Consider the following 26,406-nt stretch of genomic DNA (forward strand, 5'->3'; position numbering starts at 1 on the left):
TGATGACAAAAGGAAGGCTGGAGTGGAGGGAGCTGGGATTGTTTAGCCTGGAGAAGAGGAGGCTCAGGGGTGACCTCATTGCCCTCTACAACTACCTGAAGGGTGGTTGTAGCCAGGAAGGGGTTGGCCTCTTCTCCCAGGCAACCAGCACCAGAACAAGGGGACACAGTCTCAAGCTGTGCCAGGGGAGGTTTAGACTCGAGGTGAGGAGGAAGTTCTTCACCGAGCGAGTCATTCGGCATTGGAATGGGTTGCCCAGGGAGGTGGTTGAGTCATCGACCCTGGAGGCGTTCAAGGGGAGATTGGACGTGGCACTTGGTGCCATGGTCTAGGCATGGGGTCTGTGTTGATAGGTTGGACTCGATGATCCTCGAGGTCCTTTCCAACCTAAGTGATACTGTGATACTGTCTCTAGTGTCACAAACTCTTGTGGATTTTACCATGAGGTCTTACAGCACTTCTTAGTTCCCTCATCACCTAAAACCCATAGTTTCTACCAAAAATTCCACATTCCCACTTTTGTCTGGAACTGACTGCCCTCTGAAGAGGAACTTGCATGGTGAGCTGGTATGGGGAAGCTGACATTGTGACCATGTTTTAGGCCCAGTCATAAGACAGTTTCCATTTTCTGCATCATGTAACACAGAAAAGAGATTAAACTACCATGCATGCATTTTTGAGGCAAAGAGGTTCCATAGCAAGCATGGCATGCAAGGGCAGAGGCTTTCCTCTAATTCTCATTTGTGACAAGCTCTGGTTGCATGTAAATAAGTCCTGTACACCATAACACTTATTATCCAGAAGTGTCTTTTTCTCGCCTTTCTATACCATATACAGGTTTATTTACATGGCCCCTTGCTATTCAGCTAACACCCTTCCAGACATAGTATTTTCCTGCTCTATAATTGTAAAGCTGAATTGGCAGACACTATCTTGTAATTCTGGCACTCTTCAAGAGATGTTCAAGTGACTAATGAGCAATTTTTTCCCTGAAAGATAATAAGTAGCTGCTTCAATCACTTTTCTGTCAGCTCAGCATTTCTTTATCTTTTTCAATACATATTTTTACAAGGAGAAAGCTATTGCCAGTACATCACACAAGCACCTCTCACCCACAGATCTTTTTTTTACTGCTATTATTATGAGAGACCTATACAACTCAAGACAGTGTGGGCAGCTTTCAACATTAATTTCAGTAGGCACATCCAGCAAGACCTGCAGGCTCTTCACTTGCTGAAGCATGATCAAGCTCTGCTAGTCAGCCTGTGGCCCACTATAAGTGTCATAAAAGAGCTTACTGGACAAACCAGGGAGACCACAGACTTACTCTGAGTTCAGAAGACACATATAACAGAAGTAATGTAAAAACTCAGGGCTGCTGTTCCTGGGAATAAGAATACTTTTTTTACCCTTTGAAAAATATTTCTTCTCATTCATGACATAGGATCCTTGGAAGTGGGACAATATGTAACACCTTGTGGTGAAAAGTATACATTGCCAAGTGGAGGGTAACATGGGCCATGTGCCCTGCTAGATCTGCCCAGGCGCTTGTGGCATCCCAGGAGAGATGCTGTCACCACGTGGTCTGCTCACATCAAGCTGTCTCAGGCATTTGGCCTTCGTTCTCTGCATCTTTCTTATTAATTCCCTTAGTGAAAGACAAAAGCTCTGTGAGGGTTGAAGTGAGCACAGCATTCAATGCCGGGAGGTGTCGGTGTAAACATCTACCCTGACCTACCCAACAGTACCGAAGCCACTACAGATCCCCATCGGGCTGTCAGAAGAGACTTCAGATCCTCCAGAAACTGCTCACAACCCTGCAAGGGCCACTGGCATGTGAGAGACCTCCTGCCCCTCACAAGTCTCTTTTCTTGACTCAGGCCAGCTTTGAAGACCCTTTGGTCTGTGGGAAGATACTCCAGAAAACCAGAGCACTCTTGATGAGCCACTCTTTCACCTCTATCTTGTGTTGCTATCTAGGGAAGCATAAGAATAGGAGGACTCAAATCTTTCCTAGGCTTTTAACCTTCTAAGTGTTTCAAGCTACACATTTGTACCTCAGATATGTTGCTCAGTCTGCCTCCAAATTTCTGCATAATCCATCCATGCATCCATTGCACCCTACACCAAATGTTTCGTCTTGTCATCTCCTTGTAAATAGAGAGTGTAAAATACCTGGCCAGCTCATTGGACACAGCAAGGGAAATAGTTTAATCTTCCCAGAGGCATAATTAAAGAAATCATCTCAACTTGCTGGTCATCTCTAGCTACACACCTCATCAACCCAGCTGGAAGCAGGAGGCTTGTGATGCATATGTACTGGAAGAGAAATGACATGCAGGACATGTGGTTGCTCTTGGAGAATTCATGGGTTTGGTAGCTGTGTTCCCAAGTACCCAGCCATGAGACAGTTTGAGAAAAGTGGCCCTAAATACTGGAAAGACATTGAAAAGGTCTGTGATGGACTCTCCTGATAAGTGCTTCAGGAAAGGTAAATCCTTGAGTTCCACTGAGATTTTGTATGTTTTGTTGGTAGTTGATGAAATTGCTGTTGTGTTTTGGACAATAACCCTCGAGCTGCAGTGATGAGAGAGAAGCCTTGCCCACCCAAATGAGGAGGAAGGAAGGACTACTTTTTTTCAAGCATTTGTCTAGTGTTGTTCAAAAAGTACTGTATGCCACCACATGCCTGTTACAAACTCTTAGCAAATGAGTGCAAAACCACAGACCCCAGAGATTCCTCTTTTCCTAATTTTCTTGGGAATGCTACATGTTAAAAAAAACTAAACTTCCCAAACAAAATATTCTGTTGTGACAATGACAATAGTCCAATGCCATAACAAGACTGCAATTTAACTAAAATCTCTTATTTCAGTCCTTCTATATACAAGCTAGCAATCCTTGAACTTTCCATGAATTAAAGAGGCATTTTTTGGAGAAGCCTGGTAGTTTGGTAGAGGAAAGAATGGAGATCAGAGAACCTGAGAAGTGAAATGGCATCATGGCTTTTACTGCTGTCTTCAGTTCTTTAAGGGGCAATGAGAAAAGAAACTTGAATAGTGAAAGACAATACTCATTTTTGTCACTGTATCCCTTGGTGTCAGCATAGGAATATTTCTTTTCTTGGTTTTTCTTAGTTCAGTGATTTAAGTGGTCTTTTCTGGTTTTCTTCTTTAACCCTGTAGGAAAGAGTACTTCTCTTCCTTTCCATTTTATTTTCATTTGTGTAGTAAAAGGAACTCTTAGAAGAAAGAAGAGACTACAACAAAAGCATGGTTCCATGTTTACAGATGAGACTTCTGTTATGTATTTTGATTAAGTCAAAATGCAAAGTCCCACCATGCCCAATAAAAACCTTTGGCTTAGAAATGTGACTGGAGCCATCAAGGAACATGAGGAATGAGGTTAGTCAGTGCACTAATAAATGTCCAGCAGCTGCATCAGAGGTTTGAAAAAGATCACACTAAGCAGAAAGGATATGAGATGTTCTTTCCTTCACACTCAGCCACAGGTACCTGTCCCTTGTTGTTGTCACAGCAAGGCTTGAGGGGGTGAGGTCAGTTGGGTAAGGGAGTTGATCTGGCTGACAACTAACGCTAAGGGAAAGGACAGGAAAATCAAATACAAGCAGCACATCTCTGGGATGGTGAGGAGGGAGTGACTGGTTGTAAAACTAAACACAGGTATATAGAAAATGACATATAAGATATCTGATCTATGATTATTGAACACAGTACCATGAGGGAGCTGGGGTTGTTAGGCCTGGAGAAGAGGAGGCTCAGGAGAGACCTTATTGCTCTTTACAACTACCTGAAAGGAGGTTGTAGACAGGTGGGAGTTGGTCTCTTGTCCCAGGCAACCAGCACCAGAACAAGATGACGCAGTCTCAAGCTGTGCCAGGGGAAGTTTAGGCTTGAGGTGAGTTCTTCCCAGAAAGACTAATTGGCCATTGGAATGGGCTGCACATGGAGGTGATGGAGTTGCCATCCCTGAAGGTGTTCAAAGCAGGATTGAATGTGTCACTTGAAGCCATGGTTTAGTTAATCATGAGGTGTTGGGTGATAGGTTGAACTTGATGAGCTCTGAGGTCTTTTCCAACCTTATTGATTCTATGATTCTATGAACAAACCTCACAGGTGAAGACATTCTTCAATCAGCAGGGCTTGTAATGCTCCTTGTGGAAGCTGCTCCATTACAAACAGTTCTGCTTTCTCTACTGAAGTTGTAGTAGAAACATCTCATTTCTATTTGGCTGACCAGGCAACTGTTTCTTTTACAAACTACCGTGGTATAAAATACTCAGAAGGAAGACTTTAAGCAGTCATACATTTTCTTGGAAAGTTTTTAATTTTAGGCCTCTGAGTCTTGTTATTGTCCAGCCAGAGCTTTCTAGCACACTGGGAGTGCCAGTTTCCTTAGTATTTGAGGTGACAGCTACATGAACTGTGACATTTTAAAAGCATGATGTCTGCTGGGCATGTCTCAAAAGTTGTATGTGTTTGTTAAGCCCATAAATCTGTATGTTCACTTGTTGCATTACACTTTTAAATTCAGATGCCAACTTTTGCTTCTTTTTGCCAAAAAAATAAATAAAATGCCAGTGTTTAATATTTCACTGGAAATTTGTTTTGACTGAAGAACTCATGTAGTGTAACACTCTCAGACAGAGGGAGTGTCTGTACTAAAACCTGGAGGTGTGACTGCAACTTGAGCAGACAGCAGAGCTAGCTTTCATCTGCCTTACTGAGTACTGATAATGGTACAGTCATGGCAGCAGAAGGCAGAATAACCCATTGAGAGTCATGTGCACACTGTGGTCTCCAAACACTCTGAGGCTGCTAGTTTCAACCTAGGCTGAATGGCTTTCCTGAGCTGCAGTCCCCTTGGGTTTCTGGCACGGATGACAAATGGCCAAGAAGACTATGTTAGAAAAATAAGCTTTTCAAACAAATTATGGCAATGGCTATTATGGCTTTCAGATGAATGAGTCTGGAGGTTCTAAAATGGGTTGAGACCAAAAGATCTTACTCGATTTTCCTCAGACCTTCAAGGATAAGGGCAAGAGCTGTGTAAAATCACAGATGCTACAGTAAAAGTAGATAGCAAAAGCTTAAATCTGTTGCAAGGAAAAGAAGAAAATTAAGTGAGATCTCCTGGGTTTGGGACAGGGTGCAAAACAGAGATAAATATCTCCAAGCTTCACTATCTCTTGCTGAGATGATCTAAGAGGTATTTCATCTCTTCCTTGGAAAAGGGGAATATGAGAGCAACCAGAGGTTCTGAGATGTCTTAGGATCTACTGGATGATAAGCTAGGAGAAGGGAGAAAGCATAGAAGATGACCCTGAAGCCATAAACACTTGTGGGAATTTTTAATTTTTGTGTCCTCCATGGAAGCAGGCCAAGAAAGCTCCCTAAAGGAGGCACTTTCTCACCTAGGGTGTAATTATGGTGTTGGATGTCACTGTCACAGCATGTAGTATGGGCCAAAATATAAAAACAGGCTAAGGTGGCATGATAAACACCAGTGGCTATTAAACCCTGTGGTGAGGGCGCAACTTCAAGCTCCAAGAGTGCACAGAAGTGCCACAATCAGATGGTCTACAAGACAGCATAACTCGATGCTGACTCCATTGCTTATATTTTTCCCTCAGACACATATAGGGTGGCCTTTCAGTCTGACCTGCTCTGACAGTTTTATGTCACACCCTTATATAGTTCACTCCCTAAACAGAATAGCTTCCTTTGTATGTATCTTTTCATTTCTAAAGAACAAGTGGCCAGTAAGACAAAGTGATGATGAATCATTAATATAACAGCAGTCTACAAGAGTGAAAGATCTGGGAGTAAACAAGATATACTTTTTAAAGTGGTTGAATAAGCAATTATTTCCTGGAGCACAGTAGGAAACGGGGTGAGTGCTGCTCTGCTAGCTCAAGAGCATAACATCTGCAATACTGCATATTTAATAGGAAACACGCTTGCCAGAGTGAATGAGACCAATGCTCTACTGTCTTCATCAGTAGCTATTCCCAAAGGCTTCACAGGAAGGTGCAAGACATCCCATAATAGACCACTAGGAAATAATTTATCCTTAAGAAAACCATCTCCTTAATTCATTTTGGTTAATGATGTCCTCCCTACTTTGAAGGCTGATACCTTTTCCACTTTGGGCCTCTTATTATTCATATAAATTCCTAACCCTGCAGAGTGGTTGGCCTCAGTAATACTTCCTGGCAGAAAGTTCCACAGGTTAATTATGTGTTAATTATTTCCCAAGTTCCCTTTAAAATACCTGTATCCACGTCAAAGAAAATCCTCACCTCCCTTTGGTTTCAGTAGACTCAGGGGCTCTCAGACCTTGGCAGTTGGGGGTGGCATTGACAAGGTGGTGAGCAATCCAGCTATGCATGTAGTTTGCATTAAATGGAGCATACTCCAGCTGCCCCCAGTTTTGATAGAGATCTGAGGGTCGGAGGGATTTAAGGTTCCTCACAGCGATCCATCCACAGAAACAGATCTGCACTCTGGGATGTGCTGCTCTCTGTGGAGCACTTTTCCACTGCAACAAAGAAACCATTGTGTCTGCGTGTGCGCAGAGGTGATAGGAAAGAAGGTGAGAGGGAGTGAGCCACAGCACACAGATTGATACCTTCCAGAAGTATTAAGTAAACTTCCTATGTCTATGTCTCATCACCAAGGTAAATTGCCAACTGCTTGCTGTGTGTCTGACTTGAACACACTTTGATCCATGATGCTGAGCAGGCTTGATTTCACCTGATGCCTACTATGACCCAGCTGCCAACTGTTCCAAAGAGTAGTGGCCCAGGTCTTCCTCTCCTGCCCATCACCACCCACTTCTGACACTTTCTTTTTACTGGCACCACACAGCTGCATGTGGCCACACTGGCTTGTGGAGTAACCTGAGTACCATGTCAGGAACTGGTCCTCATTATGCTCCTGTGGTTGGTGTGACAGAAAACACAGGTTAGGAACATATGGCTGGTGGTTGTAGCTCACAACCAGGGTAAGCAGGGACTGCTGTCCACTTGTACTTCTCTACCTTCTGCAGCCCTGCCTTTTCATTTATGTTGATATTGGTGCTCCTGAAGCTATACAGTAGGTCAGATGAGAAATCTGATCCAGGTGAAAGTTAATATGACCATAAAGCAGAAAAATACCTGAAGATACACTGTGACAGTGATAGTTCCTTCACCCAGCTCAGCATGCAGTCTGCAAACACCGCTGCTGGTGTTGGGGGAGAGAGAGGAACACAGCACTGGGAGGGCAAGGGAGCAAGGTTGTCAGTCTATGAAGTGGTTAGCTTATAGGGACTGAAAAAAATCATATTTGTTTCACTATTTAGTCCTTACATTTGGGAAGCTCTAAAGATGCTTCTGACACAGCCAAGCAGCCTTGAGTTTGCACAGCAGTCTGCACACAGATGCCAGGTCTTCAGTGCAACTGGTGGCTCCCCAGCACACACTGTGATACAGGAAAAGTCCAGGTAAAGGGAACCACAAACAAGCAAACAAAACCCATGAAACCCCAACAACAGCAGCAACAAAAGCCAACAAACAAGCAAAAACAAACCCAAAAGAACACAAACAGCACAAGGGGTTTCAGGAACATGAAATCAGAAGAGGGCAAGGTGGGGGAGAAGCACATTTGTCTTCTAGGAGGCACAAATTTTATCACAAGAAATGTATGTTCTCTGGGTCACTCCCTCTGGACAGTAGCTGCTAAGACATGGTGGGAGGTGACACTTGATGGACTGGAGCCTCTCACCGAGGTCTGAGAGAGCAGATAGACACAATGTCCCTGCTAGACAGGACAGACATTTTTTTGCAGACCAGAACACCAAAGCTATTAGCCATGCTTAATGTCACCAGTGTTTCAGTCTTATCTTAATGGATAGGAGGGCCCTATTTTTAGAATTAGTCAAGAATCTAAGAAGATCAGCTCAAACCACAGTTTCCTTTAATGTTCAGTTCACATTGCTCTGACCCTGACAAAAAAGAAGAAACTCGGAGACCTCAATTTCAAAATGAAAACAAATGAAGAGTGATATTTTAAAGCAGAATTTTCACAGGTCACAGAGTGCTTAATGGATGTGGCTGAACATGTGCTACCTTCAAAACTTCTGGCTTCTGATCCAGTGGTCATTTCCTTCCATATTTCCAGACAGTGTATTTTTTTTAGTCTTAGTGCTATATTGAGGAGGGCAGCATGAGGATAAGGACAGTTGTCTGTGCACATTCTGGAGCTTTCCTAAGGAAAGAAACAAGGGCTAATGTAACCATTTCTGCCACCAAGACAAAGGGATGAACTTTACAAAGCTAGCTTTCATTATTTCAATCTGTAAACGCTGGTTTTTTTCTTTTTAGCAAGCTGAATATTATGGCACCTAAATACTTGGGAGAGAACAGTCATTAAGAATATTACAAGCACTTCTTCTACACTTTGGCATTAGTTGTGACTGCATTGTTTTCTTTAGAAGCTTCTGAGTGGCAGAAAAGTGGATAAAAACAAGAAGAAATAGTTAGAAATTGTACAATATTCAAGCAGACTGTAATAATGTTAAATACCACTTTAAAGCCCCTAAACTACTTTAAAAACAACAAAAAAGAGACTGATTTACAATGTGCTTCACAGCTGAAGGGTGGAGTCCAGTAGGAATATTTGCCTTTGGATATGCTAGTAAAATAACAAACCCATATTAATCCAGTCTTGAAACTAACTGCCAACTTTTTGAGTCTATCTGTCTGTTAATAGTATAGCAAAGCAGTCAAACCAGACTTTGTTTTAAAAAGGAATAAAAAGATGAAGGTATCACTAAGACAGAAGTCAGTCAGTCATTATAATATTTTTTGCAACAGTGTTTCACTTCAGAAGCTGTGGAGATGGTTGTTTTCCTTGCCTTGTTGTTAGATGACACGCAAGACACATTAGCAAGTCATATACACACATATATAGAGAGAGACTCTGTATTATATCCAGATAGGCAAATACATACTAAAGCCTGTATTAGTAAACTCTTCTTTTCACTTGGGGAATAAGCATGAGGTATAGATGCACATTCCAATGCACAAGAGGAATCATATTTTGATCTTGGTTCATGGACACACTGGAACAATAGTGTCACCTACCATATACCCTCTTTGGCCCAGCTTGTCCCAAAGTCATTAGCAAATGTGCATTAAGCAGGAAAGCATCCGTCTTCAAAGCTATTGAACTGACTAAGCATGTTTTAATTGAAATATTGCATGGTAAACTACTGTCATCCCTGGCCAGCCAGAGCAGGAAGAGTTAACCAATACCAGCAGCTCCTGTGTTGTGCTGCCTGTAGGAAGACATAAGCTGTAAGAGCAATGTGTTTGTGAGCAGCAGAATGGTTCAGTGGCTTCTCACAGCAAAACTCAGATGATCAGATCATGGTGTTAACAGGCTTGCTCAAAATTGCTAACAGCTTGGTGATTATTCACACCACACAGACTATCAGGAGTGAGCTGAGATGCCTCTTATGGAAACCATTATAGAGCAAACTGTTAGGCTGTGTCTTTGCTGTATAAATGAACAGAGCTTGACTGAGTCTGCAGAGGTTGCTCTTTTTACAAGAGCAAAGAATGTGGCTCCCCTGCTTTGAACACTCCAAACTTGCCAAAACTGTCACCTTTGAGGGCTAAGTGATCAAGGTTTGCACTTTGCATCCAAAACGATTCTTTTGGCAAGTCCTTGAACACAGGTAAGGTAAAATAATTGAAACATTCCAACTCGTACTTAAAAGAAAAATAATAAAAAAAGACAGACATAGAACAAGAGGTAGGATTGTGCTTATTTCTTGGTACCAAAAGGTTTCTCAGTGAGAAGTTTAACTTTTGCTTATTTGGCACATAGCTGTAGACAGTGTGGCAGAGACCCAGGTCTGCCTAAACACCAACATCTGGCAGCTCACATAAGACATTAGATAGGAGGAAAACACCTTGCAGTGGTACACAGAGACCTTGTAGAGCCACATATCTTAATGTCCCTTCAATGAGTAGTCATTTGTGAATGAACAAATAAGCATCCAATCACCACAGTACAGAGACAGAGCCCTCCAACTCAGCACCATTCTCATTAATACATTTACATTAAATTCTGGATGACACCGACACACCAGCTAGCTAGCTCAGTCAGCTGCAAAATGACAGATCACATTTTAATGAGGAAAGTTTATAATTCTGTGGTAACTCATTGGTGACTTGGGCTCCTGGATACTTTCCTCATGTACAGAAAAAAAAACATGCTGGTGAGCTTCTGACAAGACTGAAGTCACAGTATCACGGTATAACTAAGGTTGGAAGAGACCTCTTGGATCATCGAGTCCAACCTATAAACACAGACCCCATGACTAGACCATGGCACCAAGTACCACTACCAATCTCCTCTTGAACGCCTCCAGGGACGGTGACTCCACCACCTCCCTGGGCAGCCCATTCCAATGACGAATGACTCGCTCGGTGAAGAACTTTCTCCTCACCTCGAGTCTAAACCTCCCCTGGTGCAGCTTGAGACTGTGTCCCCTTGTTCTGGTGCTGGCTGCCTGGAAGAAGAGACCAACCCCTTCCCGGCTACAACCACCTTTCAGGTAGTTGTAGAGGGCAATGAGGTCTCTCCTGAGCCTCCTCTTCTCCAGGCTAAACAATCCCAGTCAATGAGACTCTCACCATAAAATGATCAGGATTTCAATCCGCTCAATCTATATTCCTTTCTTGGTGAATTACCTAATGAACTATGTAACAATTCATTGCTTTTGGGAAAGTTACTTATTTCCCTCTGCCTTTGTTTTCACCTTTGGCAGAGACAGCACTCAGAACTTTATGGACTATAATTAGCAAGTTCCAAAGGTGCTTTGAAATCTTGAGGTAAGAACACACTACAGGTGCACAGTGTGTTTATTCGTAACACTTCAGGCCAGTGGTTCTTGACCTAGTTGCTGCAAAGCCATAGCTTACAGAGATGGGTTGAAAGTTGGAAGTACAAATGGCACCAATAAGTGCCTACAAGAAACAGTGACACTAACCCAGAAGTGGTATTGGAAGCGAGGTCATCAATGTGGTAGTGAAACCAGATGACAGGTCCATCAGTTTTGCTAGTTTCAGAATGGCTTAAAAGACCACACTTTGTACTGACCAATATGTTTCCACTCAATGCTAAAAATGCAAAGTCTCACAGACCCACTTTTCCATTGAGCTGTCCCTCAAGAGCAACTACAGAAAGTTCTGCCTATGTCAGTGATATACTCAATTAGATTTTACTTCAATACGTGTTAAGAGATTGGAACAAGATTTTAAACAAATGTTTACCTCGAAAAAAGCCTCAACAGACTCAAACCTATCTTTGCCTTGAGAGTACATAATAAAACAAAATAATAATAACAAAAAACCTCTGGGACATACTGTGAACATCAGATTGGCAACAAGCTTTACTGCATGGAAAACTTCCTGGCAGGTGGTTGTAATCCTTCTGGAAAGGACGTGGGCTAGATCAGCAGTGACTTGGGGTGTTAGGTGCCCATCTCTTATAGGATTTACTCTGATAATCTAAACACAAAAATGTTGCTTCTTGGATTACTTAATTAAAAAGCTGAAATTTTGGTTCATAATGCCATGCCTAATCTAAGCACTTGCAGTCTATTTAGTTTCTGGGTTTCTCAATGGTAAATTACCATTGTCTTCTACTATTTAGTGGTTCTTCCTGGGCATTGGACTCTGCCTTCATCCTAAAAAGCATATTTAATTTTTCAGGAACATTCTGTTCTGGAAATTTTTTAATAGGACAGTGAAGGAAAAAAAAAAAATCCCCCTCACCCAAGGTTTTTAATTTGTCAAATACAATTTATGCCCACATAAGATTCATCCCTTAAAATATATGGTGAAAGCTCAGAGAAAACTCTTGTGCAGAGTTTGGAAAGGAAAAAAGTGCTGCATAAATGGATGCAGTGAATCACTGCAGCCCAAGCCCCGCTGGTATCTTCAGCGAGCAAAGCAGCAGACCAGGGTTTTTACTGGCCTCTGTTGTGTCTGTTGAACTGTTGCTCCGTCTTTAGTGAAATCTCAAGCAACAGAAATCCTCTATTAAAACCACCTGTTCGACTTTGTCAGCCGAGCTCCGTGCTGTCAAGTAACTTAGCTTCTTAAGCCAATACAAGTCATTAAGAAGAAGGTGAATTAGAGATTTAGACGTTGCCGATAGTAACTATCTCTGATCAATTGATATCTTCCTCTGATAAAGTAGTGCTCCACAGCCGACCCCCTCCCCTGCCTCATCCACGCAGACCCCAACCACTGGATCTAATTACGGGTGAGGAACACCAGGCCCTCGTCAGCGCTGAAAGGCCATCAGTAGGCCTATCCATTAATAACTCTCCTGTGCGCTGTACATTGTAATTGTCAGACTGCAATTTACAGTAATCCTCCAATGCAAAAACTTAAATAGCTGCAGCTGATTTGAAATTCATACAACCAGTTGAAAGAGAGAAAAACAAGATGCACGGGTTAAAAGGCCAAATTGTGCAAGTGTGTGCGCTGAGTGACAGACATTTTAGTACTAGCCTGGGACCATATTTTAAAAGGTCACTGAAAACTTTTGGCTTGGGCCCTCTGACAAACAATGAACTTTCCATATATTTATTTGCCATCTCTTTGTTTTTACAGCAAGCAGAATAAATGAGTTAAATGACGTTGTGCGGGTCTGCACATTGTCAGCACAGGTTATAAGTCATTATTAAACTCCATCAAATCAGACCAAACCCGGTCTAGGCAATGAGACTAAAAGTTATTTGCATTCCTTCTGTCATAAAAAATCATATCCCCTTACCCAAGACTTTCGTTTCTTTATTAAATGCAGCCACAAGAGTATTTCAGGTCTGGCAATGTGAGCTCAGGAAAACCTACTCTGTATAACTCAGTGTAACAGCTTAGAACCGATTCCACTAAAATGTCCCAGTTGAGTGTATCTGGGCACTCAATCAAGACACACATATTACTTTTAAATAAGATTAGCCTTTATATTTTGCTGCTTAAGTTAAAACTTTTCATGTCATTCTCTCATTTAATGTAAACTCCAACATAATTCTGTTTTAGAGAATACTTCAAACAAATTAAAACCCTCAACATGAACGTGTCTAGCAAAACTTGCCTAATGGCATAGCAAGCTGTTTGGTGACACTAAAACACTTTTAAATAAGATGAATTTTCCCTGCGTTGCCCTGGCTTTGTAATTACTGCTGCTGAACAGCATACGCCTTTGGTTACAATGGCAAAAGCAGCGGCTTGTGCTCTGAAACTTATTTGACAAATAACTTACAAGTGACCTGCAACATCTGTTTAAAAAATCGTCCTTGGGTATCTGCCTCAAGTCAAGTTCAGCATTAATTATGAAATGCAAACATATCATCTGGGGCCATGGGCAGCTTTTACACATACACAAGGCACAGCACAGGGAGGGGGGTGGGCTGCAGACGCCTTCCTTGAGCCAGTCAAGGGGAAAGAAAATGTTTAAATAAACCTTTATATGAACTACCAGCTTGCAGCACCACATTAGTGAGATCTAGCTATGCTAAATGATGGGCCTGATCCCAGTGGTGCTGAGCTCCCAGGTGCTCAGAGGAGCAAAAGCCATGGTGACAAGGCACTTGGAGAGGTGGGTAGTGATGCCCAGCACGTTCACAGTATCACAGTATACTTCAGTATACTTCAGCCATCCTGGACAGCAGCTAGAGTGGATGGAAAACAGCACCTCCAAAACCCAGCTGAGTCTATCTCACCTGGAAGGTGCCATCAATAGCTACAGAAGTAAGTCACAACAAATCTCCCACCAGATCCCTTGGCGCTGCAAACACCTATGTGAAAATCAAAGGGCTCTACACTCCAAAGAACACTGGATATAGGCTTTGTTAAAACTAATGACAGCCTAGTTTATACTCACAAAATCCTATAGTGTTGGAGAAGATGAGTTCTTCAGTCACTAAGTTTTAAAACCCCTACACAGCCTTACCTGCAGGTAGTACACTGCCATGCTGTTCGGTGTAATGTCAGCTCATGATGAAATTCAGCTCCTAGTACAAAAGCAGATGGAAAAGCGAAATGGAGCACTTCTCTCTTCAGAAAAGGGATAAGTTTTTTCAAGGTCTTATAAGCATTTTTTTTTTTAATGTGGAAGTCAGTAAAAAAGAAAAGTAAGAACTTCTGACCCTATGTAATCTTTAATTATGTATTTTGGAACTGATTTTAAAACTATCCGGCAAAATTTGATTCAAATAACATGTGCAGTACAGATATCCCCTCACATCAATAAATATCAAGAGTATAACTATTGAATATAAACTTTTAGAGAACTATTTCATTACTGCAGTCAAAACAAACTGCTTCTAACCTATATGGAAGCACATATAAAATACACTTGCACAATACTGAAAGACTCAATTGCTGCAGTTCTGAAAGATATTTGCTTGTAAGAGATCAAAGACAAATCTAAAAGTTTACTTCTGCAGATCTTTTTTTTCTCTGTGCTGCTTTCTTGATTTACCTTCTTATACACAAACTTAATCAGCAACCAAGCTCAGCCATCAGGTGATAACATTTCTGCAGCTAATTGTGGCATGTTGGAGTCTAGTAAGGAATATTATTAAATTGCCCCATAATTCATATTTCGTGTGAAAAACTGGGACTTGAAAAACACCTGCCCAAACAATTCATAAACACACTGCACAGCAAATACCTATGGTAATTCTCTGGATTTACAACAGTCATATTATATTAAATGTACAGTACCAACATTTATCACCCATTACAGAGAGTCCTGTTTTAATCATATATTGTACTTGTACAATAGCACCTTCTCTCCCTAAGGTTCTTGAAGCACTTTAAACTCATACATACAGGAATTGCTTCATTTGTTGTGGAAATACAGCTGCCTCTGGAGTGGAGCAGGGGTTAGGGGAGAAGAGTACCTGTGTACAGTGGTTATAAACACTGACAGTTGAGAGAGGTGGTGTGGGACAGGAAGTGGAGAATATTATACCCCAGTCTCAGGACCATAATATAAAAGGCATAAGCCCAGTTGCAGGTGAGGGAGGTACCTAGGCAGCCATGGCAGGACATGCACTGATTCAGGGTATCCTAGTAGTAGCTATCACTGGTAAGCAGTCTCAACCCTCAGGCAGCGGGAGAGGGAACAGGATGTGCCTCTCTGTGGTGCAGGCCTTGGCTGCCAAGGGAGTCAAGCCAAAGATTCCATCTCCAGTATCATCATACTGCATTCCTCAAAGGTAATGCCAGCTGTGCTTCCAGAAAACCACAAGACATGGGGAGCCCATTGACCACAGACTTTTGTGGTGGGCAACTGGGTGAAATTGTTCAAAAATAATGCAAAGGTACAGAAATATCAAGCAGCTGCATGGATTTCTAGCTGGGCCATTGATATAGTTAGAACTTGACTGTCAAGGACTGCTTTACCTACACCACTGAAAAATGTTTGTGTTCCTCAGCTGACTGCAATTGCAGCTTCATCTGGTTCTTCATATTTGCCATAACTGCCAAAGTAGCTTCATGTCAGCCCTAAATCTCCCCAGCCTGGTCTCATTCATCTCTCAGAACTTCTTTGCCCAGCCTCCTTTGTGATGCTCATTCCTTTCCAGGGAGCTGACTTATGAGGCAAGTTGCCCAGGACAGTTCCCTTTCCTCTCTGTACTTAAGGCATCTCTGAAGCTTTGCATTTCTTCTGAAATATTTCTACCCTGCATGTGTCAATACATCTCAGGCATTTATAAAGGTCTCCCACCACTCCTTGCCTCAGTCATTGCAGATTCTGGGACTTTTTGACACACACCAACACACAATATCCTATGCAAAAAGCAGCTGCTATACTATCCAACAGAGATTATAGATTCACGTTTAGTTTAGTTCCTTCATGTCATTTGCCATGGACTCTGTTGCCATTAGCTGCTGCACCTCTGCTAAAATGCTGACATACCTACTTTACTTTCCAAGAAACCTTTCAGAGGCTATTGTATGGTTATTTCACACTAATTTGGTGGCTTTCAAGCAAACATTAAATAAAATAAGGAGTACCCTTGCAATGCACATGCACAATGGTGGGTACAAGCACCCATTCAGCTCTGCAAAGTGGGTCAAGAAGACCTGAACTGTCCTGCTCCTCTTCCTCACTGCACCTGCCAGAGACAGCTATGTTCTCTGGGAATTCAGCCCTCCGCAACAGGCAGTGTTTGGTGTTCACTGCAGGAAACTTTCTAGCTGATAGAATTCACAGAAAGGGCAATGAAGAACACCAAAGTTATTTGGACCAGGAAAAAATGGTTACTACATCTTCCCCAGTTCCCTTCCCAACTCCACCATGAGCAACTTCAACACCGCTAAGGCTGGGAACTTTTGCCCTTTCAAACACGCTTTTTGCTGGCATGGCCCTGCACAGCAGCCAGTTGGCGAGACAGGGAGTACAGCTGCCTGTGCCATGCTTGTTTGTATAATGAGATCTCTTTTGCCTGGAGCACATGTACTATGTCAAGCTAGGAAGAAGGTGATGAGTGTTGCTGGCAGCAACATAATTCCCTGCTATTCCAGCTAGAATCACCCTGAAAGTAATAATTTCTTAACTTAAAATTGGAGCTGCAAAATACTATTAATTGCTATAGATGTGTGAGAATGGGGCAGATCTCAGCTGTCAAGACACTGAGGGTTGACTGAATGCAGGAAGGTTTTATTCTGACACTGGGGTCTTGCCTATATTCAAGTGACTGAAGTGTGAATACACAAAACCAAAAATGGCTTATGTATAGAGCTGTGGCGTGAGAAATGTGGAAGGAGATGGGCTTAATGCGATACCTGTGTTCACTAGTACTTGTGCTAATGCTGGTAGTTGTGAATTAGGTGATTTGTACAATGATAGTGCTGCTCCTCTATGTCACTTAGATTTTCAGAGTTCCAAACCTTACCCTAAAATTGACGGCAAAGTGTTACTCAGGTACTTCAGTGAAAACTGCTTCCTTAAAGGAATAAATAAGGACTGGTGATTCCACAGCCCTGCTTGCAGCTCAGTGCCTCAGAATTAGGTAAGCGAAGCCAACAAACATAACTTCATTTTGTTACAAATGCTGGAACAGCTGCAAAAGTTAATACTCCCGTGCTTCAGGCCAAGTGGCAGTAAAGGGCATCATCCTCACATCAGCAAGAGATGAGCTTGCCCCTTTAATTAGAGCCCCCCTAACTGTACTGCAGCTAGATGAAATCCCCTCTTCTCTCTACCCCATCATTTTCTCTCAATGAACATTTGCAGCCTCAAACTACAGTGTGGGATACATCTTACCAGCTGAGTGTCAGCACTGGATGTGGTGGCCTCTTTCAACTCGCCTTATGTTGAAAAGGTGACTAAGGCTAGGGAAACTGGTGCCCTGCTGCTGCTGCAGTTCCACTGAAAGCAGAAAGAGGCGCACTCACTAAAGTGCACATCTCAAGTTTGCTGAAATGTTAATAAAACTGTGAGGAAGACTGCCTTCATTCCTCACTCCTAAATCTTGCCCACCTAGAAGAAAATGGATCAAGCTATTAGCAACTCACAGGAGGTGGGCTATCTAAAAAATAGATAGCTGCCAAATATGCAACCCTTCTTATGTAAGAGCTTCAAAATAGAAGCAAACCAGAAGAGGCTGTGGTTGCACATCACTGCATTTCTCAACTTTTACTTAACGTCTGGAATGTGAACTTATATATCTGAAGGGCTTTTGTGATAAGTTCAAAAGCACAAAAAATGCAGAGCCTGAGTGGATGTCTTCCCAAGGACTTCAGCAAGATCTAACAGGAACCCAAGACTACAGGAAATTTTTGAGTTAACAAGAAAATTAGGAGTTATTATACACAGCTGCCAATAAACTGTGCACAAAATCTACAGAAAGTAGGTAATGCTCCCATACCTGCAAAAACCTGTGAAACAGAACTTTCATTGATTTTGCTTCACATTACTGCCCAAGAATGGGTGGCCCATTTCCTTGGAGACTCAAATTTAAATGGCCATCTCTCATCTCATTCCTTCACAATGAATGAGATTATTATAATAATAATAAAAATAAATAAAAAAATAAAGTTGAAGAGACCATTACCTGCAGGCCTCTTTTTCTGTCATAAATTTGGGGAAAGTTTTCTGATTCGACCCACTTGTGAGAACCTGGGAGGTGGGGGCTGTGTTGTGACCTCCAGCCACAGCTGAGTAAGCTACACGTTGGAGCTTACCTACCAGTGCCATTGGTGTTGGGATGGAACCAAGCAGGGCAGAAATAGTTGGAAAACCACAGAAGATCCACGGGGTTCCTCAGGATTCTCAGCAGAGAATTGCTGAGAGTTCTCGCTTCATTACAGTTGAGACAAGGAACAAACTGACACCTTTGCAAGACTTAGGTGACTTGGCCTTTCTCCAAGTCCCAGGAAAAGGTGCCACCACACACAGCAGTTCAGCAGGCTTTTCACTGTAATATTAAATCAAAACATGTAGCCTAAGTTGCCCATTGCAGATGCTAAGAAACTGACTGCTGCATTGGGAAGTTTTCAAAAAGGAGGACTTCTCATCTTTGACTGGCACGTGCCTGTAAAATGTAGACATGATGATGCTGTGCCAGTCAAACCACTCTACAAACATGAGTTCAAATATTCAAGATAAGCAAAATATTAATGGAAAACAAATGGTAAAAATACTTACAAAATGACGTTGTTAATGCTGAGACTATTGGTGAGTATTACCATGCCAATCTTAAAACATGCCGGAATATCCAAGCCTGTTACTGAACTCTTGTGGTCTGGAGTCTCCCAGCTCCAACAGAAATTTTGCAGGTAGAGTGGTCAACACAAGAGATCAATTGTAGCATGTACACCATTATTTTTAACTTGAGTGTCCCTTAAGAGTCTTCACATAGCTACAAAGACAATTCATTCATCAGAGGAAAGAGACAAGCATCCTTGTCTTTAAACAAGGTCAAGAAATAATGTTTCTACAAGTGTTTATTTTCTTTTTATACTGAAAAGTAATTCTTTTGGGAACTCTAGAAAAATTAAGAGGAACTAAAAATAACAGCACAAAGACAATACAAGGTGAACAGACCATAACTTTATTGGAGATATACTCAGCTACAATTATTACAAAAAACTATTAAAGGTAATTGTGATCCATAAGGTGCAGATTGCAAACTTCTGCAGCATGATTACAGTATGAATGAATTACATTTTATGTCCCTTAAAGACAGCTGCAGCATGTGATGGTAAATATTTTATTGTCCATCAAATTATATGTTATTCATTCTACTTGATTTTAACCCATCTTTTCAGTCAAACTATTTACAATAAAAATGCCTGCAATTTCCAATTCATGTTCACAAACATTTTTCTCTCCAACTTGCTGCTGCAGTAAATTCTGAGTGCATCTACAAAGCAATTAAAAGTTGTCTGTGGTTGCCATTGAAATTAAAAAAGGTAAAAAACCCAAGGACTTTGTTGGATAAAATTTATTTTTAAGAAACTTCGTTCAATCTGTCAGAACCTTAACTGCTAGTGGAGTATACTACAATGACCTCTAGATATTTGCTAGCAAAATTCAGATCTGAGTTACAGTTGATCTTTAGATCACATTTCATGGTCATGAACTGTAGTGTTTTAAGTTTTAAACCTAACATGAAAGTAAAGAAAATAACTCCTTGCTAATTAGAGCAATTGGAGAAGATCAATGTCAGTAATTAAGTACCAAAAATCAAAATCCTTCTTGCTTTACTCATGTAATAAATACAGAGATGTCCATGAGAACATTTTTGTAGGGAACCCCACCCAAACCATACCAACCCAGAATACTGTCAGGCAAGTGTAGTATCACAGCAGACCACAATGCTATTTGTCATTTTGGGATTATGTGTGCTGCTGTAACCGGGATACAAAGTTATCACTTTTTATACAGATAAATGCATGTAGCATAGTTATGTCATATGCAGTAACAGAAAACCCCCATTTTCCAGTTTATAGTTTTATATTTGCTTACAAAGGAGGAAGCCCCAAACTCTGCAACATAGATATAAGCACAAGGTCTTCAGGGATGTAAAAGAATGCAGTTCCATTGATTAAAATGATACCACATAAATCTGCACTAGCTTAGAATCTGGCACCTCATCCCTGGGCAACCACTATACTCCTCCCCAGCATGGAAATTGGTTCTCGTCCAAGTTCTGTACTCTGCAGTCACAACATACTATTGTGTAGTAAGCCTTAAAAATAGTAGGCTTCTTTTCCTGTACAGACTTCAGCGGTATCAAGCTGAACAAACACTTCAGAAGTCACTACTGGATACTCAAGATTCAGACTCAGCAGAGATTTCATTGAAGTTGACAAAATTACTAGGGACTGTCTTCTCGCAAAAAAATTACATTATACATACATGTTGGTTTGCTCAGAGATAATTACTGGAGTGTCAGAGGTCATTCTAATTTTAATTGCTTCACATCACAGCAAAACGATGTAGTAGAAAAAAAATACATTTAAAATACAATCAAGAGTTGTGACACAGCTTAGTTGTATTTTTCCACATACAGTAAAAATGCCACAGACATTACAAATGACCTATTTAAGTTGTGCAAGTAAATGACACATTGCAGGCATTATAATTATCTTTTTCAAATTCAGTAAATCAGGACAGCAGCAAGGCCAAACCACATTTTTCCTCTCTGTTAAGCATTTTTTTTTTCTTGAAATGAGGTAAAGCATGGTACCAAGTGCAATGCTTATTTTGTGCTACATGAACAGAACAGCGCAAAAAAAAAAAAAGCCATAAAAATAAAAACGCAGCATAGTTAGGAGGACTGTTTAAAGTACAGTATAACAGGAATCAGATTAAAAAAACCAAAACCAAAACAAAAACAAGGTTCATGCCAAATAACCCCCACACTGTTTATAATGAGCCTGTGTGGTTGCTTTTGAAGATGGGTTGCAACAGTCCACTTACACTTGTGCTTATAGCATGTCAAGTGACTTCTTATCCCAACCTTCAAATAATCAGATTTAGGTCTTAGTATCATACACTGTCCAATATCAAAATTATGTCAACTGTAGGGTAAAACATACAGATGTACAACATGGAAACTAATAAGAATTTTCTATCTCAAAGGATAAAAATATTTCAATGAGGTCACACTGGAAAAAATTACGGCATTTAAAACACATTTTAAAACGCATCAGCAGCAGAAACTACTTTATAGTCAGCTACTACACATTTCAGATTTCTGAATTCATAGGCTTTATCTAGTAACAAAGTGATCATTAAACTGTTCTGAAACACAGCAAGTTCAGTTCATTTTCTTTGCATCAAAACACTCTGTAAGCCTCTTCTGCTAGCAATTACCTGAAAACCCTGAGAATCTATAACCTTGTAATAATCAGTAAGAAATTTTAGGTGTTCAAAGATTAACTTACAGTTTTTCATAATGCAGTTAAAAACTACTTAAGACTTTGTAGACGGTCTGATTTTATCTGCTGATTGAAGTCTGGCCAGAAATACAGGATTGTTAACATTAGTGATCCTGCCTTTTCACTAAGAAACTTCACTTCTACCAAGAAGAAAACTTGAATCAGCGATTTTTTTTTAAAAAACAAACCAAACCCAAACCAGCTAACTCAAAGCAATTTCCTTCTGAAAAATCTGACTGCATGTTTTTACTGTCTCCTTTATACATTTGTTTTATACACATCAAGACCTGCAGGTCTTGTACTTCTCCCTTACATTTCCATGACTGATGTACCAAACAAATGCTAGCTAGTATTTAAAGTCTGGGTCCGAGCGCTCTCACAATACTGCTTTCAAACACAAGAATGGTCCTATTTGCAGGATGAAAAATGACGGAGATAAAAAATACAGGAACTTTTGATAACTGTATTTCAGAAAAGCTTAACGTCTATCCCTTGTCACTAAGGCATTTAATTCATGTTTTTGTTAAGAAAGCCAGAGCTGACAGGTTTTGTTTTGTTTTAGTGTGCATTTGTGAGGGAGGGGATAAGGTTTAAAAGCAGGAAATACAGTATTTGTAATTTAATACATAAGACACAGCATCAAGTTCAAACTATTGTGCTGGAAAACGTTAAAACACCTTGCTCTGCTTTCTCCAACTTCAAGCATAATTAACAGGGCAAAATTGCAGCAAACCTCTACTGATATTGGTGGGAAAACGAGACCCACAGCTTTTTTTCTTTTTTCTCTTTTTTTTTTTTTAAAAGGTAAATTAAGAGGTATTATAGTTACAGTGCAAAAAATTAAAATTTCAAGCATAATATATAAACATAGCACCAAAACAGAAAAAAACAATGCATGCAAAAAAAAAAAAAATAGGGAAAAAGAAAAAAAAGAACTGAGGTATTTAAGTGAAGAGTGCCTACCAGAAAAACAAAACAAAAATCTATTTAAAGAAGTATAGGCAAAGCCTAAAAAAAAATAAAAGTATGATTCCCCCCGCCCCCAGTAGACCAAAACACCAATGAGCTAGTTTCTCTAAATTAAGGACCTAAATCACAGATGTATCAAAAGTACGGCAGTTATATCTCAAACATCAACTTTCATGTTATTAAACAGCACAGCTTTGGTAGGTGAAATATGCATGCAACTCTGAAAAGTACAGTAAGAAATTTATGTGGAAATATCTCTAAGTGTAAAGGTGCTCTGTTTGTCAAATACGTAACCAATTGACTATAAAATCTGCAGCATATTTTAGGTGTGATATGTCTAAGGTTATTTTGTTAGAGTGACAGTTTGCACTGTGCAATTACTTCCAGTATTAGAACTACTGAGCTTGCAGGTTTGTGAAAAATTGGAATTTTAGCCAAAGACAGTATTTTGTTTATGGTATAAAAAAACCTGTAGATTAACCACCTCCTCAGAATTGTTAAAAATAACCTAATTACATACATATGAATACAATTTCTATTATAGTCCTGTAGTAAGTCACAGCTATAGTAATGAGTTGTACTGTAAATATAGAGCTGTATCATTGTAAAATGCGTAACAAAATGAAGGGAATGTAAAACAGTTTGTTCCAAAAAATACCAGAAATTAAAGATTATTAATGAGGGTTTATTTACTTTTAAGGCAAGAACCTTTTTTTCATGCGAGACTGTGTGGCATAAGGAAATTCTACCAGTATGCCAGCCATTTCAGTTAAAATCTGTCCCTAACAAATAAGTGCAATAATGATTGGGAATGCCATCTTAATGTCAAAAGATGACATGGAGAGAAAGAAGGAGGATTTAAAGAAAAAAAAAAAAAAAGAATAAGAATACTGGCACACTTATTCTTTCTTATACCCAATCATCCAGTACAGTTTATCAACTGCTTTATGACTGGCACTAGTGCACAGATTGAAGAATTTCAAGATTACTATATATAAATCTAGCAACTGCATTAGGCAAAAGCTCCCTGGCCTTCTAACGCTAAGCAAAGCTGTACTGACAATAAAAGTAAACCAAAAAGACCTGACAACAATTATTCTGAACACTTGCTAAATGTCATCATTAAAGCACTCTTGTGATTAAACAAAGCAGAAGTGAGGAAAGAAGACAAGATTGTGTTTGCGCAAAAAACTATAACTACAATTAGTTCCAAAATTTTATACATGTTAAATGTTTTCTTATCTATTCTGCTATCAAACGAACTTTGAATTCTGTCTTCCAATTTGTTCCTCTCAACATCAACATTTTTAAAAATCTGATTTATTTTTTGTGTGTTTGTTTCCTCCGTTTCACTTATTTTTAAGAGGAGTCTCAGCTGTTTGGGACCTGAGGTTGATTTGCTTTGAGGCTTCGTAGTGCTCTTCTTGCAGCTGCAGATTTGGCAATCCTGTAGCTTCTGCCAACACCTTTGAACTTTCCCTTTCCTACAACTTCCACTGTTACTCTGACCTTTCCATCGTAAGTTCTTTCTGCAGGACTGCAAAAATATACACAAGAATTACTTACTGCCCAGGCAAGTTAATGTGAAATAAGAAACTTCTACAGAAGTTAAAGCAGTATATAGTTAGGACAGCAGTCATTACTTTTCTCAGTAAATTATGTGAGAAAGGGGGGAAAAAAACCCCACGCACAGTTAAAACCAGTGAACGTAATGGCCATGCTGGCTGCTTAGTGCACAAGAAATTAAAAATAATTTCTGACACAAAAATCCTCAGCTGTTTATGAAACACAACTTGAAACCGTTTTATTGCAGTGTGTAGTTAAGGAAGTGCACTCTTACCTAAATTTGGCTGTTTCTGGCTCCATTTCCAGCAACTCTCGCACTGGGGAACGGGGCACATTAGCAGAAAATTTTTCTATTTGAAGAAAAAAAAAACACCCACCACCAAACAAACAAAAATTAGCTGCATTCTCTTTGTAGCAGATTACACTTAATTATAATTCATTCTTTTTCTGAAAGCTTACAATACCTATTAATGGCCGCATCATTGGATAGTACACTTGCCAAACCATTTCCAAAGACATTCCACTATCCATATAAATGGCACCAGCAAGGGACTCAAATATATCCCCCATGGCCTTTGGTACTTCAATGTCTTCCTCTTTTTCTTCATCTTCTTCAGATCTTCTGAGCTGTTTGAATTTAAAAAAGCCAGGAAGGGGGTGGAGAGGGCAGACAGGAGAGAGAAGGGGAGGGAAAGAAAACAAAAAAAAGAAGAGAGAAAAATGATTGCTGCTTTTGAAATAAAACAAAGATCTTCAGAAACGCAACCGCTCTCACATCCTATCCACAGTCTGTTTTTCCCCAATACGAAACAGACTTGGCTCTACCAGTTAATACTAGAAAGCAACTCCTAACAAAGGAAGGGTTCATACATTAAACACCTTCCAAAAGCAGACTTAAAAGTCTGTAACTTCAATCTCTGGATAGAAGTCCTTTCCTTATTTACCCCACAAGGCAAGCAGAGAATAAGCATTAGTAAAAATAAACCCTTCACAATTGATAGTTCACTGTGACGTTACTGGCTAACAGGCACATTTAGGTATTTTTAAGTGTAGCAGGCAGTTTTCATTTATGCAATGGATGTAAGACAAGAGCCTATTCTATCCTCATTAAAATTAAACTTTCAGTACATGCCTGAAGGTCTTGAGTTAATCTAATCCTATTAAAAAATACTCCAAATACATATAATATACATTCACTTAAGTCCAAACAAAGGAACCTAAAAATAAAGTTTTAACCATTAGTCCCCTCTGTCTAAAGAGAAGTATTTAGGTACTGTAGGTCTTTTCCCCCTAGCAGCTGCCCTCTCACTCCATTTGGCCCCTACATAGAGTTTAAAATCTGATTCAGTCCTCTTCAGAGCCACCATAATACTTCACAAACTAGCCCCAAACAACATTTCTACCTAAAGTAAATCAAACATGAAGTTTTGGGAACTGTGATGTTAAAAACCAAATTCAACTGTTTCAAACAGCGTATTTCATACTAACTGCAAATGGAAGTGCTTCTGAGTTATACTGAAATAACAGAAGAGAAAAACTAAGAGCTATAAGGCAAGGGACAACAGATGTTTCAGGAGTGAGATTTGAAAAAAAAGAAAAGCAGATGATGTGGAGACACACATGGAAACCAGTCTAGCTGGCATGAACTGCAGAAACAGACTCTTGCATTAATTCTGATGAAATAAGAGTTTCAGTACTTCAGTGCCAGACCAAGATAGGGAGCAGGCGTAGGGAGAGTGAAACAAGAATTTTATTTGAAACAGCTATCACACAACTTGGTTGTAACTTTGGAGGAAGTTTCCAGGCAAATTTTTTTGCATACTAGTAAAAACTTCACAAAGCTAAAAATCCCAACTATGAGCTCTTAAAATAAATTTTTAGCCTTTTCACTTGTGAAGAAAACAAGACAGATAATATAAATTATATTGGAGGATGAAACTTACCAAAATTTCAGTGACAAATTTGTCAATGTTTTCTGAATCTCCCCTTAAAACTATGGATTTCGCAGAATGTTAGGGGTTGAGTGACCTCAAAAGATTATCCAAGTGCCAGAGCAGGATCACCAAGAGTAGGTCACACAGGAGCACATCCAAGTGGGTTTTGAATGTTTTCAGAGAAAGAGACTCCATGACCTCTCTGGGCAGCCCATTCCAGTGTTCTGTCACCCTCACAGTGAAAAAGTTTTTCCTGATATTTATGTGGACTATCCTATGCTCCAGCTTGCATCCACTGCCCCTTGTCCTATCTGACATCCTGGCTCAGTCCTCTCAATGCTCACACCTCATGTATTTATAAATATTAACAAGGTCACCTCTCAGTCTTCTCTTATCCAAGCTAGAGACCCAGCTCCCTCAGCTCTTCCTCATAAGGGAGCTGCTCCA

At 40.2% G+C, this 26,406-nt stretch overlaps 1 protein-coding gene across 5 annotated transcripts in view; it reads right to left on the reverse strand.

Moving 5' to 3' along the window:
- Positions 1 to 19,139: 19,139 nt before the first annotated feature.
- DICER1 (dicer 1, ribonuclease III) overlaps positions 19,140 to 26,406 on the reverse strand; it is a 62,721-nt gene continuing 55,454 nt past the window's right edge. For all 5 annotated transcript variants that reach the window (XM_068148846.1, XM_068148849.1, XM_068148848.1 and 2 more), the window contains 3 exons: positions 24,490 to 24,652; positions 24,300 to 24,375; positions 19,140 to 23,996 (listed from right to left, as the gene is read on the reverse strand). In XM_068148846.1, the coding sequence (XP_068004947.1) occupies positions 23,831 to 23,996; positions 24,300 to 24,375; positions 24,490 to 24,652 (405 nt within the window). In that variant the 3' untranslated portion in view covers positions 19,140 to 23,830. The remainder of the gene's footprint in view (positions 23,997 to 24,299; positions 24,376 to 24,489; positions 24,653 to 26,406) is intronic.

The sequence above is a fragment of the Melanerpes formicivorus genome, unplaced genomic scaffold (genome assembly GCF_026170545.1).
Source record: "Melanerpes formicivorus ecotype bairdi unplaced genomic scaffold, bMelFor1.0.p_v2 SCAF_17, whole genome shotgun sequence".
In the NCBI taxonomy this organism is placed as follows: Eukaryota; Metazoa; Chordata; class Aves; order Piciformes; family Picidae; genus Melanerpes; species Melanerpes formicivorus.